The sequence below is a fragment of the Sceloporus occidentalis genome, unplaced genomic scaffold, assembly GCF_023333645.1.
Source record: "Sceloporus occidentalis isolate IW3139 unplaced genomic scaffold, rSceOcc1.0.p SCAF_4, whole genome shotgun sequence".
NCBI classification, from domain to species: Eukaryota; Metazoa; Chordata; class Lepidosauria; order Squamata; family Phrynosomatidae; genus Sceloporus; species Sceloporus occidentalis.
In genome coordinates this window covers 123,280,247-123,292,539 of record NW_028316984.1, presented here as the reverse complement: position 1 = coordinate 123,292,539, position 12,293 = coordinate 123,280,247, and the positions used below count along the sequence as shown (strand labels likewise).

Below are 12,293 nucleotides of genomic sequence, written 5' to 3'. Positions count from 1 at the left end.
AATACTCACATTTCTAAAGTTTCTAACCCTGGAGTTTCTAACACATATTCTGTGAAGTATTTTGAGTTTTCAGCATGTTTCTGTGTATGTGCCTTCAAGTTGCCTGTTGATTTACTGCAACCCCACAAATCCCATAGGGTTTTCATAGGCAAGGAATACTCAGAGTTGGTATTGCTAGTTCCTGTCTCTAAAATACAACCTATAGTAGCTGGTATTTGTTGTTGGTCTTCCATCCAAGTACTAACCAAGGCTGTACCTGCTTAGCTCCCAAGATCATACAGGTTAGGACGTCCAAAAAAAAATTGATCCAAAAATACTGAAATAGAAATTGAATGGAATAGGGCTTTCACCCAATAACAACGACAATTAAGTCTTACCTAATGGCCATAGTGAGTTGTAACAGTAAACTGTTCTCTGTTCACACATAACATTAGTTTTCTTACAACCCCCCCTTCTTATCCTACACACCCAAAGAAGGAGCTCAGAAGTTCTCCTTCTGCTTTTAGTTAACCCAGCTTCTAGGAACAGTAGGTAACATTAACTGGCCAATTTAGTTAATTAATCTGATCAATCATTATCTTTGTTTTCTTTTCAGTTTTGCATTTTGTATTTGTATGATGTGTTTTTCATAAAATAACATTTAATTGTTTTTTTTAAAGTCATCTTCTGAAACTATGTGCCCGAACAGACAGGCCAAATAAAGCTGCTTTGGGTCACTTTGGAGGTATGCTTTTCAAAATGCTGCATGAGCCCTAAGAGGCCAGAAGACGTGCCAAAGCCACGCTCCGGTCCTAAGGACTGGAGCACAGCTTTGGCACAGCTTCTGGCCTCTTAAGATGCGTGTGTCATTTAAACAGCATACCTCCCAAGTGACCTGAAGCAGCTTTATTTTGTCCTGTCTGTTCAGGCCCTATATTTGGCTTATTTTGAGCTAATTGGAGCCAGCGTGGCATAGTGGTTTGAATGTTGGACTAAGACTCTGGAGACCAGGTTTCAGTTCCCTGTTCAGCCATGGAACCCACTGGGTGTCCTTAGGCAAGTCTCATTCTCTCAGCCTTGAACAAAGGCAATGGCAAACCCCCTCTGAAGAAACTTGGGGTCAACATAAATTGGAAACAACTTGAAGGCACACAACAACAGTTATTAGTAACCCTCATTATCAAATCACAACTAAAAGCAAAAAGGAGTAATACAAAAGGAAGAATAGGAAACAAAAGTGTACAAATTCAAGGAGTCTAGATTCATTCACATCTTGTTGAACCAGTGTGTGTGTGTGTGTGTGTGTGTGTGTGTGTGTGAGAGAGAGAGAGAGAGAGAGAGAGAGAGAGAGAGAGACCGAGCTTTAAAATCTACAGGGGAGGCTTTTCATTCCAGCAACATCTCAGGCATATTTGGTGATAAACAGAGAAGATTTTTTGCCAACACTTCTTGGTTAGTAAGCCTCCCATGCCTGAATCTTTTTAAAATTATGTTTTCAACCTGTTTTAGACTGTGTTAACTTTGTGCTTTTAATAAAGTTGTTGTTTAATTGTTTTTAAACTTGTGTACTAATATGTGTTGTTGTTTTTAGCTGTTTTAGCTGTTTGTTTTTACTCATTGTAAGCTGCCTTGATTCCTGTCCTAGAAGAAATTAATTTCTCCTTTGGAATATATTAATTAATTAATTAATTATAATTAGAAAGCAACCTATAAATGTTGCTGCTAAAGCATACAATATGTCGTCTGTGCAGGAGACTCTCTTATGCAAAAAGACAAATGCCAGATGCAAAACATATTTTTCCACAAGAAAATGTGTAAATTAAAAATTACTTGAGCATTTCACTAGCAACAACAAAGAAAGAAAAAAAGAAAGAAAGAAAGAAAGAAAGAAGAAAATAAAAGTTATCTCCTTGGAAGAACAAAAACAAGAAACTGCCAGATAGCTCCCCCAATAAAATATAGCAAACACCATAATTGTACTGTAGCTATTATCTGTAACTATATTTATAATAAGCTTAATTACTAATTATATAAATTGATTTATATATTTGCATAATGATATATAATCAGTCTTAAAGACTGTCAGCATTGATGTTAAAAATCTTGAATAAAATTAACAGAATAGGAAATAAAAACTATTCTGGAAGATGTTGGGATGTGCTTTGCAGTTTCTTTGCTAGGATTTCTTACAGGTGTTCCTCTCCACCATCTCAAAAAATACTTTACCTTCTGTTCATAAACTCTTAACTCTATTAAAAACAAGAACCAGCATAGCATAATGACCAACAGTGATTACTTTTTCTTGTCTGCAGATAGCTTTTAAACAACACATTGTGTAATTATTAGGAAAGTCTCTGCAAGCAATCTTAACCATAGTGAAGTCGAAGGCTTTCATGGCTGGCATTCATAGTTTTTTGTGGGGTTTTCAGGCTATGTGGCCATGTTCTAGAAGAGTTTCTTCCTGACGTTTCGCCAGCATCTCTGAAGATGCCAGACACAGATCCTGGTGAAACATCAGGAAGAAACTCTTCTAGAACATGGCCACATAACCCGAAAAACCCACAAAGACAATCTTAACCATAGTTTAAAAATAACCAATTATTTCTCCAATTTTGGAGAAAGATTTTTTTTTAAAAAAAATGGGTAAATATTCCTATATGATAAACTGTAAGGAGGAATTGGATCAATTGCTACATTTTTTAATTCTTTCACCAGAGTTAGTGTAGTGCTGTGAAAGTCTTTTGATTGCAAGAAAATATAAACTGAACCAGGTTCATGTATTTAGAGCCCTGATATGATCACATTTTAATGTGCAGAAATTAGAGCTAGGAACTTTTAATTGCTTGGCACTTAATAAGGACAACAACAGGCTTTAATGTGTCTGCCCTATATATATATATCTGACCTATTTGAAATCAAGACTGCTGGTTATGTCTGTCAAGTGGCAAACAACAAGGTTTCTTCTGCCTCACCCAAAATTACATCTAGCCACAGGTTGCACCTTTAAGTTTCACCCAGTCAGTATTAACTTAGCAGTATGAACTGGAATGGAGAATTCTGAGAGACAATCTTCCTGATGTCAGGGATAGATTAAAATATAGTGTATATTTTCTATGTTTTTTTCTAATTGTTGTTGTTGTGTACCTTCAAGTTCTTTCCAGCTTGTGGCAATCCTATCATGGGGCTTTCTTGGAAAGATTTGTTCAGAGGAGGTTTGTCCTTGCTTTCCCCTCAGGCTGAGAGCATGCAACCTGCCATGGTCACCCAGTGGGTTTCATGGCCAAGCTGGGAATTGAACCCTTGTCCAGAGGTGTAGTCCAACACTCAATCCACTACACCATGCTGGCCATCCACTGTACTTTAAATTGTTAAAAACTGGAAAGTAGGGAATCACTCCCTTGAAAACTGGTGAAACAGAGTGTTGGATGTATATTTAATGGAGAAACTATCAGATAAAATGTCACCCACTATAACACACATGAACCCAAAACCATGTCTGGAATGTTGGTATCCTCTCATTGAATAAATTAATGACAATATTCAGCTCTTGAAACCTCCAACCCTTTGGTTTTTTGTGGGTTTTGCGGGCTATGTGGCCATGTTCTAGAAGATTTTCTTTCTGACGTTTCGCCAGCATCTGTGGCTGGCATCTTCAGAGAATAAGGACTCAGCAAATGCAAATAGGAAACCATTCAGAGTCAGGGGCTTTTCCAGCAGATAATGATCACCAATTAGCAGACACTAATCCTCTTTTGCATTAAGGCCTACCATCAACACAGAACAATACACATGCAAATCACTCCTGTATTCCCAGGCTCACACAGTATATATAGACCCACTTTTTCCAGGCAAGCATTCTCTGAAGATGCCAGCCACAGACGCTGGCAAAACATCAGGAATAAACTCTTCTAGAACATGGCCACATAGCCCAAAAAACCCACAAAAAAACCATGGATGCCTGCCACGAAAGCCTTCGACTTCACACTCCAACCCTTTGCTTGTGGAACTGGCATAATATACTCTCCTCAGAACCACTGAATCTTTGATAATATGCTTAACAACAAACCTATATCCTATCTTATCTTTTCTATTATTATCATAACAATGGTTGCTTTTATTATTGTTGTTTATAACTCATTCTGCACTGAAATTGGTTCACATCTATTGATAAAAATGACTTGGCCTATGTTAACATTTATGCAAATCCTACAATAAAAGTTTTAAAATATATAGTGTATATAGGAGTGCGATTTCTATAGTTTTTACTGATATTCTTTGCAGAAAGCAACACTAACTTTTTTAAATCCAAGGACTCTGAGGAAAAGGATGGATGGATATGAACATACTACAATGATCAAAATATAATACCTTATAATGATTACTTGACATTTGAATCTAGTAGTATAAGAGTTCTGGCTTTTTTAAAAAAATAGTGAAATTATGATACAAACAATTCCATAGCAATAAAATATAAAAGAGCTTGGATATTTTTTTTCCATACATGATATGGGGAAAAGAAAGAGACACAGTTCTTCAAGCTACCCATAGATCACCAATGGTGAATTCTTCCTACCATTACATGGTGGATATCCATCAGTCCAGGACGGCAGCTCATGGAGAAGACTTGTGGCAGAATTGAGACTCATTTTGCCAGCTCCTTCTAAAATCATGATCTGTAAATGAAGCAAATACTTTTTAGCTAAAAGAACACTTTTTCCAGAAAGGCCAGAAAAAATCTCATCAAAACCAAATGAGTATCTTACAAGTCGATACAGACCATGTTCGAAACATGTTGCCACAGCCCCTTTCTGGGTGAAATAAAATCTCCTACCGGTAAAACATTATCAAGCTTGATTTTCATATGGATGATGCAAGTTTTTATAGCCACCCATCCATAGAAGAACAACTGGAAGCTGAATAGAAAGGCTTGGTACATATTCTCTGCTATTTGAAAGGGGGAGGGTGGAGGAGAAAGAATACAATACTTTTTTTCTCAGTTACTTTCTTTATGTGATAAAATGTGATCAGGGCCCTTTGACTTTTTCTTTCTCCAAACTATACCTAGATTCACACACACATACGCACACACATGTACACACACACACACACAAATCATGTGCAGCCTTGTCTATTTTCACATTAGTAATGTTCCCATATAATTGTTATTGTTTTTGAGAAACAAATAAGGAGTGGGAGATCTCTGATGCACTGCTCTCACTCGGGTCAAATTAGAACTTCATAGAAATGAAGTAGCCATTTGCTGAGAAATGAAAACAAGGAATTATCTACCGAATTATATATTGTCAGTCTGTTGTTTCAAGTCATTTCTGGTTTATGGCAACCCTAACGTGGACCTATTGCAAGGTTTTTGGGGGACTGAGTGACTCACTGACTCACCCAAGGTCACCCAGTGGGTTTCCACAGCCAAGCTGGGAATTGAACCCTGGTCTCCAGAGTCATAATCCAATGCTCAAACTACTACACCAAGATACACTGAAAAAATAGAAGCAATCCTATTTCAGATAGGAATCCCTACATTAGTGGTGGAGACTCACAGTTGCATCTAATAATCTCTTCCGCAAAAAAAGGGGTCTGAAATCCTGAGGAGGTTTCCCTCTGAAGGAAGAAGCTGGAGAAGGCTTTTCCAGTTTCCTCTTCTGCCTGCAGTTCCCAATGCCACACTGGTTTGGGGCAACTTTTTATGGGTCACAGAATGCTGCATGGAGAAGAGGAAATCAGAAAAGAGTTTGTTTCCTGCTCTGTCCCTTCAATCTGAGGATCCTCTGAGCAGAATACTGAAAACTCTGGATGCAAAGCCAGAGCATATATTTCTGGCCTTTGTCATTATCTGATCTTTCCCACAGTTTCCTATGTTAATCTGTTTGTGCATGTGTATGTGTGTGTGTGCGTGCACATGTGTATGCACGCATATACATGTTTGGAAATCTTATGAAAATTCTGACATTCTTTGCATAAAGGGGAATAGAGAAACAGAACTAATTAACAGAACTTTAAAGACAACAACACTAAAGGTGGAAAGACTCCTTGTCAAAAGCTGCTTTGGAATGACAATTGCTCTACAATATAATTAATTAATTAATCAAATAATTAATTAAAGTATTTCGGTATTGCCTCGCAGCCCACAAGCGCTCCTTAGGTGATGAAGAAATAAAAACCAATTAAAGCAATATAAAGATAAAAACATTTTAAAACCAAAAGACACCAAGAAAAGACACCAAGGGCCCTATAGGACCAACATTAAGTCTCCTTTGACATTTCTTCCATTTGAATCTCATTGTTGTGACCTAATAATATGCACAAATTATCATCTTTTATTCTACTAGTGTAAAGGGCAATATTTAAATATGACTATTAAGACTTTAATTCATTTGAATGTTCCAAAGTTTCCTTAATAGTCTGACCCTGGTACTGAATAACTTTCAAGGTTTACTGTCTTCTAATTTTTTTTAAAAAAGTAACAGATTTAACTTGTACAGTATGTGGTCATAAATATTCTAGAACATTCTAAAGTTTCAGGTGTTTAACCATGGCCTGATGCTACAAACAACTTGGAGTACAGAAGTGACTCAACCACACAAAAGAAGAGCAAAGACCATTGGGAGTTTCTCCCTTCTTTCCCAGGAAGAATGAGAGGAAGGTAGCCCGTCCCCAACCAACAGCCAGATAAGAAGTTGCAGAGCTTCCTAACCCACAATCCCATACTCCCTGCCAGAAAAAACTACCAGCTGTCCACAGGCTGCAGTTATGAGAACATGAATAAACTTGACTAATCTGTTCACTTCAACAGGACTCAGTTGTGATGTAGATGGACTTAATTTGATGCCACCTCTTACACTGGATGAAATAACTCCTCCCCCCCCCCACACACACACACATTATTTCATTTTAGAGTTCCATGGATATCTATATCTAGGAGGATATGGCAGGACCCAGCATTGAACTCTGATAAAGCTCAATTTGTTATAAACTCCCACAGTGACGTTCACATTATGATCATAATCTTTTCAGTTGGACCCTTACAATATAATAGTGGCATCTTTTCTGCGAATCTATTTTCCTTTAAATAATTTCTTCCAAAGTAAAAAAAGATATACTTGATTATCACTTCGATTTTTCAATGTTTCCAAGGCACTATTTCTTCTCCTTCACCAGTACAAATTAACAGAAGTGTTACAGAACACAGGATCATAGATATCTATGGTCCAAAACACACTGCAGAAATAATCCAGTTTGAGACCGTTTTAACTGCCCAGGCTCAGTGCTAGGGAATTCTGGGAATTATAGTTTATGGTGGTAGCAGTGCACTCCAACAGAGCAGGCTAACTGTCTCACAAAACTACAGTTTCCAGAATTTCTTAACACTTAGCCAGGGCAGTTAAAGAGGTCTCAAAATGGATTATTTCTCAATGTGTTTTGGACCTACTGTATGATAATAATCCAGAACATACTTTCCTAGAACTACATTTGTTTCAAATCAGTGACTGTCACTTTGATTATGAGTGGGTCTGCACTGGCCCAAATACTCTAACCTGCTGGAGGATTCTGGCCCCAAGCTGCCCCAAATTCCCCCCATTATCTGTGCATTCCAGCGTGACACTGGGCAGCTGTTTACACAGTACCTGACAGTACTACCCTCTGAGGCCAGAAACAAAGCACCCAGCAGTGATCATATAGCTGGGCACCTCATTGCGACCTCAGCAGGAGCGACCTGCACTGCTGCTGGCAGTGGGCAGCACAGTGGGACACTGGCTAAAAAGCCACCCTGCATAGGTCCCAAGTGCTCTGGGTTTTCTTGGAAGATTTGCAGCAAATGTTGAAGATTTTTATTTCAATTAAATGCAGGGATGGCCCAGATTCACTGCAGAACTGCCCTTTTCATATGAAGTAGTCAAATCAGGCATTTGGTCCTTGCACTGGTTCATTTGGCTGATGCACACATGCCCTGAATGTATTTAGTACCAGCTTGCCACATTATTTGAAGCAGCCCATCAGTTCTTTCTGTAGTGATTCAGACCAAAAAGGAACCATTATTCCTTGCTTCAGTTCTGCCCTACCTCACAGTGGAAGTACAGGCAGAACATAGCGCTAAAAATATTCTATACAGAACAATATTATCTATGCTAGGAATATTAACAAGCAGACTTGGAATAGAACAGCAGTATCTGCTAACTACCCCAGTTTGATTTCTATTATTATTATTATTATTATTATTATTAAATACAGCTTCTCTCCAGCACTGTATCAAGCAGCAGTTTCTCATAGCAAAATATATACATATAAGCCTCTATGCATCTCAATATTTTATTGTTATTGTTTAATGCATTGCTATGTTACATTTGTTTGTTGCTATTGCCTTGTATTATCCCCTCTATTGTAAGCCGCCTGGATTTCCAGTGATTGGGCGGCATATAAATAAATCCTATTTTTATATTATTATTTAGAAAATAAAGAATAGACAAACCTATTAGATTTTCTTAGACGACTTCTTATATGCTACTAAATGAGATATTTTATTTTTGTTTAAAAACTTCTCATGTCCACAGCATCAGAAATTGCTGTGCTATTTTCCCATTTATAATCATCATTAATTTGTCCATTATAGATAAATCATTTAATTTTAAAGTCCATTCTTCAAGTAGACAAGTACTTTTTTTTCTTTCCAGTGCTTTGCAAATGTTAGGCAAGCTGTTGTAACCATGTATAAAATAATGCCCACTTCTTCTTGATTCAATTTTCCTTTTAAGTCTTCTGTTATATTTCATAAAAATAGGTTAGGATTTAATTCAAATTTGATTTGATAAATATCTTTTATTTCTTGAATAAAACAGCAGTATATGCTAACTACCCCAGTTTGGTTTCTTAACACTTCTGTAGCTACAGCTTTGACTTCACACTCCACTGAGAACTGCAGGCAGAAGCAACAAATAGTTCCCTTTCAATCTCAATAGCAACAGAAGAAATTTGCCATAGAGGATGCCCCAAAACAGTGGATAGGGTGATCACTACAACTAGTGAGGTAGCTCTTTCATTCCCATTTATATGTGTACCAAAATGTACATTTCAACTTCATAATCTTCAGACTATATATTGAAACTATGTATATATCTGATGCTCTTGTAGCATTGCATCTTATGTAAAAGAATGATAACCTGGAATGCCTTATGAACTCTGACCTGTTTTTGCAGAATACTATATGCATTTGTTAGTTAATATACATATATGCATGTCTGTGAAATCTGTGGGTACACATCTGCAATTCTGTGAAATTATACTGAATAGTTAACATACATATGCATCATAAAATTGCCTGTTGTCTTGATTATGTACAGAACTATTCAGTGTCATTATTTCGTCAGTGGTAATGAAAGATATCATCCAACTGGTTTAGCATTGGTTATGAGAGACCTCATAAAAGTTTGTAACCTAAAATCCTGTATGTAGCAAATTTGGAGGGCAGTTCTATGGGCATTAGTAGGATGAGTAGATTACACACACACAGTGCTGGATTCCACTGTTCTGTTGCTAGACATCCAGCACTACATAAGTGTCTCATCCTTCAGAATTCAAATATCTCCTGGAGGAATGGCAGTGATTTTGGATGAGATTACCAGAGTGTTGTATGTTTCATTTTTAATTTGGATTTTTGAAGAGGCGACAACACTGCAGCTGTTGTTTATCAAAGTGATTCCTTGTATGCTGTATTACAGTTTTGCATGCTCTTTGATCTAACCCTGTCTGCCCGTGGTTCAACTCCATTGCCCATTTTTAATTGTTTTATAGTTATTATAACTATTTAAACTATGTAAATTATATTTGTTTTTCTTTCACGTTGGTGGAGGGTTGGGGATTATGTAATTGATTATTTGTTATGCATGTATTTTATTTTATTTTATTGTAGGGAGAGGCAGCCTAAAAATAAACATTATTATTATCATATTATTATCTAAGTATGAGTTTCAGTTCAAACTTTCAAATGAAAATTTTCTGAAATTACAACTCCAAAACTAAAACCTTTTAAGTTGTGCACTGTATTTTAACACTCAGTTTACTTGCAAAATGGTGTGATTAAAATATAAGATGAAAATAATTGAATCAATCAGTCTGAAAAAAAGAGTTTATCTTCTAATTTTCCCCCAGACTCTGCTGCAAAGCAAGAAACAAACCACACAGAAATGATGCCTGTGAAATAAAATTTACATAGACACTCTGGCTTGTTTTTGGTTCCTGAGTCCAAATGTAGTCGAATCTGCCAAATTCAGATCTGGATCAGCTAATTCAGGCTTCATCTGCCACTCTGCAGAATTATTGCAGTTTGACATCATTTTAACTGTTATGGCTACAGCCTATGGAATTCTGGGATTTGTAGTCTGTTGTGGCACTAGAGCTCCATGACAGAGAAATCTAAATATTTCTCAAAGCTACAAATCCCAGATTTCCAGAGCACCAAGCCATGTCAGTTAAAGTGGTGTCAAACTGGATTATTTCTGTCGTGCAAATGCAGCCACAGTGAACTACCCACCAAGCTGCATTAAAATAATAAAAAATTGAGACATTGTGTCTCTAACTGGATCAGGAAAATGATAGGGTTCAAAGAGGAAAGGAAGTGAACTTTGCTCAATGAGAGCTCTAGCATCCAGTCCAGGACAAGTGGTCTCTGCAACATCTTCAGTTATAGTGTGGGGAAGGTAGGTGCTCTCCCTATCCTTCTGTTAGATCTGTCTGTATTTGAAGCTTTATTAGTTTCTCTACACATAGTATATCTCAGTGGACTTAAACAGCACACAAAAAGACAGCACAATACAACGGCAGAAAAAGTGATGCGTAGTATAGGGACACCTTTTCCAGTAAGTGTTAAATATGTGCCCTTCAGTGCAGTACCTCAAATCTGATTGTTTTATCGTTTTGTTTTCCAACATTTTATTTTGTTTCATTTTCAGTACAGTATGTCAACCTAACAGACACTCTTAGGGCATCTAGTACACTGACCCTAGTACTATGAGGACTGGCCAATGGGAAAAGCACCAAAATTGGTAGGACTGAGGACTGTGCTGATTGACTGTGATTTTTAAAATCCTAGATTTTTAAAACAAAAATCTTTAAATAGGAATAGCACAAAAATCCTTCAGCTACCTCTGTATTTAAATAACATTTCTACATGCTCTTTTTCTCCAAATTACATGCATTTCTGGGTGGGGGGGAGTATGGCCATTTTATTTCCCAATTCTAGTCAATAGCAGTTATAAAAATATATTTTTGGAAAAAAAATAAAATTTCAGTTTGGATTCAGCACCTTTGTTGGTACAAACTGGATCTGAATTGATCCAACCAAATGTTTCTCAAACCAAATCAGTCTACTCTTGCACAGTCCAACAAAAAGGAATCCACTGAAAGTTATCCTTACCCTTGAGTGGGTTCCTTTCTCAATCTAGTTCCATCAGAACAAAAGAAAAAGAAAAGAAAAGCAATCTTCCATTCACTTAAAAATAAACCACCACTAAGTTATAGTGCACCAGTGAATCACAGTTAGCCCCAGTGGTACTTTTGCACTGTAAGTCCAAAACAAAAATTAAAAGAAGGAGAAAATTCACATTTCAACTATAGATTCATTTCAGAAAAGCATGCCCATGGTGGGTTTTTTTTAAAATGGGAAATCTCTTGTGCAGATCCAAACTTTTGCTACAAATAGCTGCTCTAAAAATGGATTTCTATCACAAGAACTCTCACTTCTTTAGACCAATGTAGCAGCCTGGACTTGAATGGACAATTAAAACCAATTAGTATACCAAAGACTTGCTCCTGAGGGAAATGAACCCCATTAGAACCGATTTGCTGATATGAAAACAAAGCAGCATATAAATCAATGCTAAATAAAGTTTTTTTAAAAAATATTTTAATTATGATTACAGTGTTTTTAAAGTAATTCAACACAGTTTTTCATTGCTTGTTTGGGAAGTAAGTTGTATACCATGGTGGCTGGCATCAGTGAGTTGGTGAATCTACTCCAGATTTCAAACTGAACTTTAAAGGAGCTATTCAAGGCGCTGAACCTGTTTGGAAGATATACTTCATCACTTTGGGCAGCTGTAAAACCCAGGGCATATCTGTCACCCCATTAACATGGGAACCAGCAGCCATCATTGGTTGTGTTACTTTTTAGTTACTTTCTTAAACAAAACTCTTGGAATTCCTAAGAGGGCAACATGTAACCGGAAGAAAATCTTTCTTACCTGCCCTTAAATAAAAGATTTTTAAAGTAGCTAGAATATTTTTTCAATAGATTAGAAATTGTCCCT

At 36.9% G+C, this 12,293-nt stretch overlaps 1 protein-coding gene across 1 annotated transcript in view; it reads right to left on the bottom strand.

The window, feature by feature from the left end:
* Positions 1–12,293, bottom strand: part of EHF (ETS homologous factor) — a 64,037-nt gene that overhangs the window by 30,137 nt on the left and 21,607 nt on the right. Inside the window, exons 2-3 of the mRNA XM_089523498.1 lie at positions 4,553–4,652; positions 257–259 (exon numbers count right to left, since the gene is read on the bottom strand). Of these exons, the coding sequence (XP_089379624.1) occupies positions 257–259; positions 4,553–4,649 (100 nt within the window). The 5' untranslated portion in view covers positions 4,650–4,652. The remainder of the gene's footprint in view (positions 1–256; positions 260–4,552; positions 4,653–12,293) is intronic.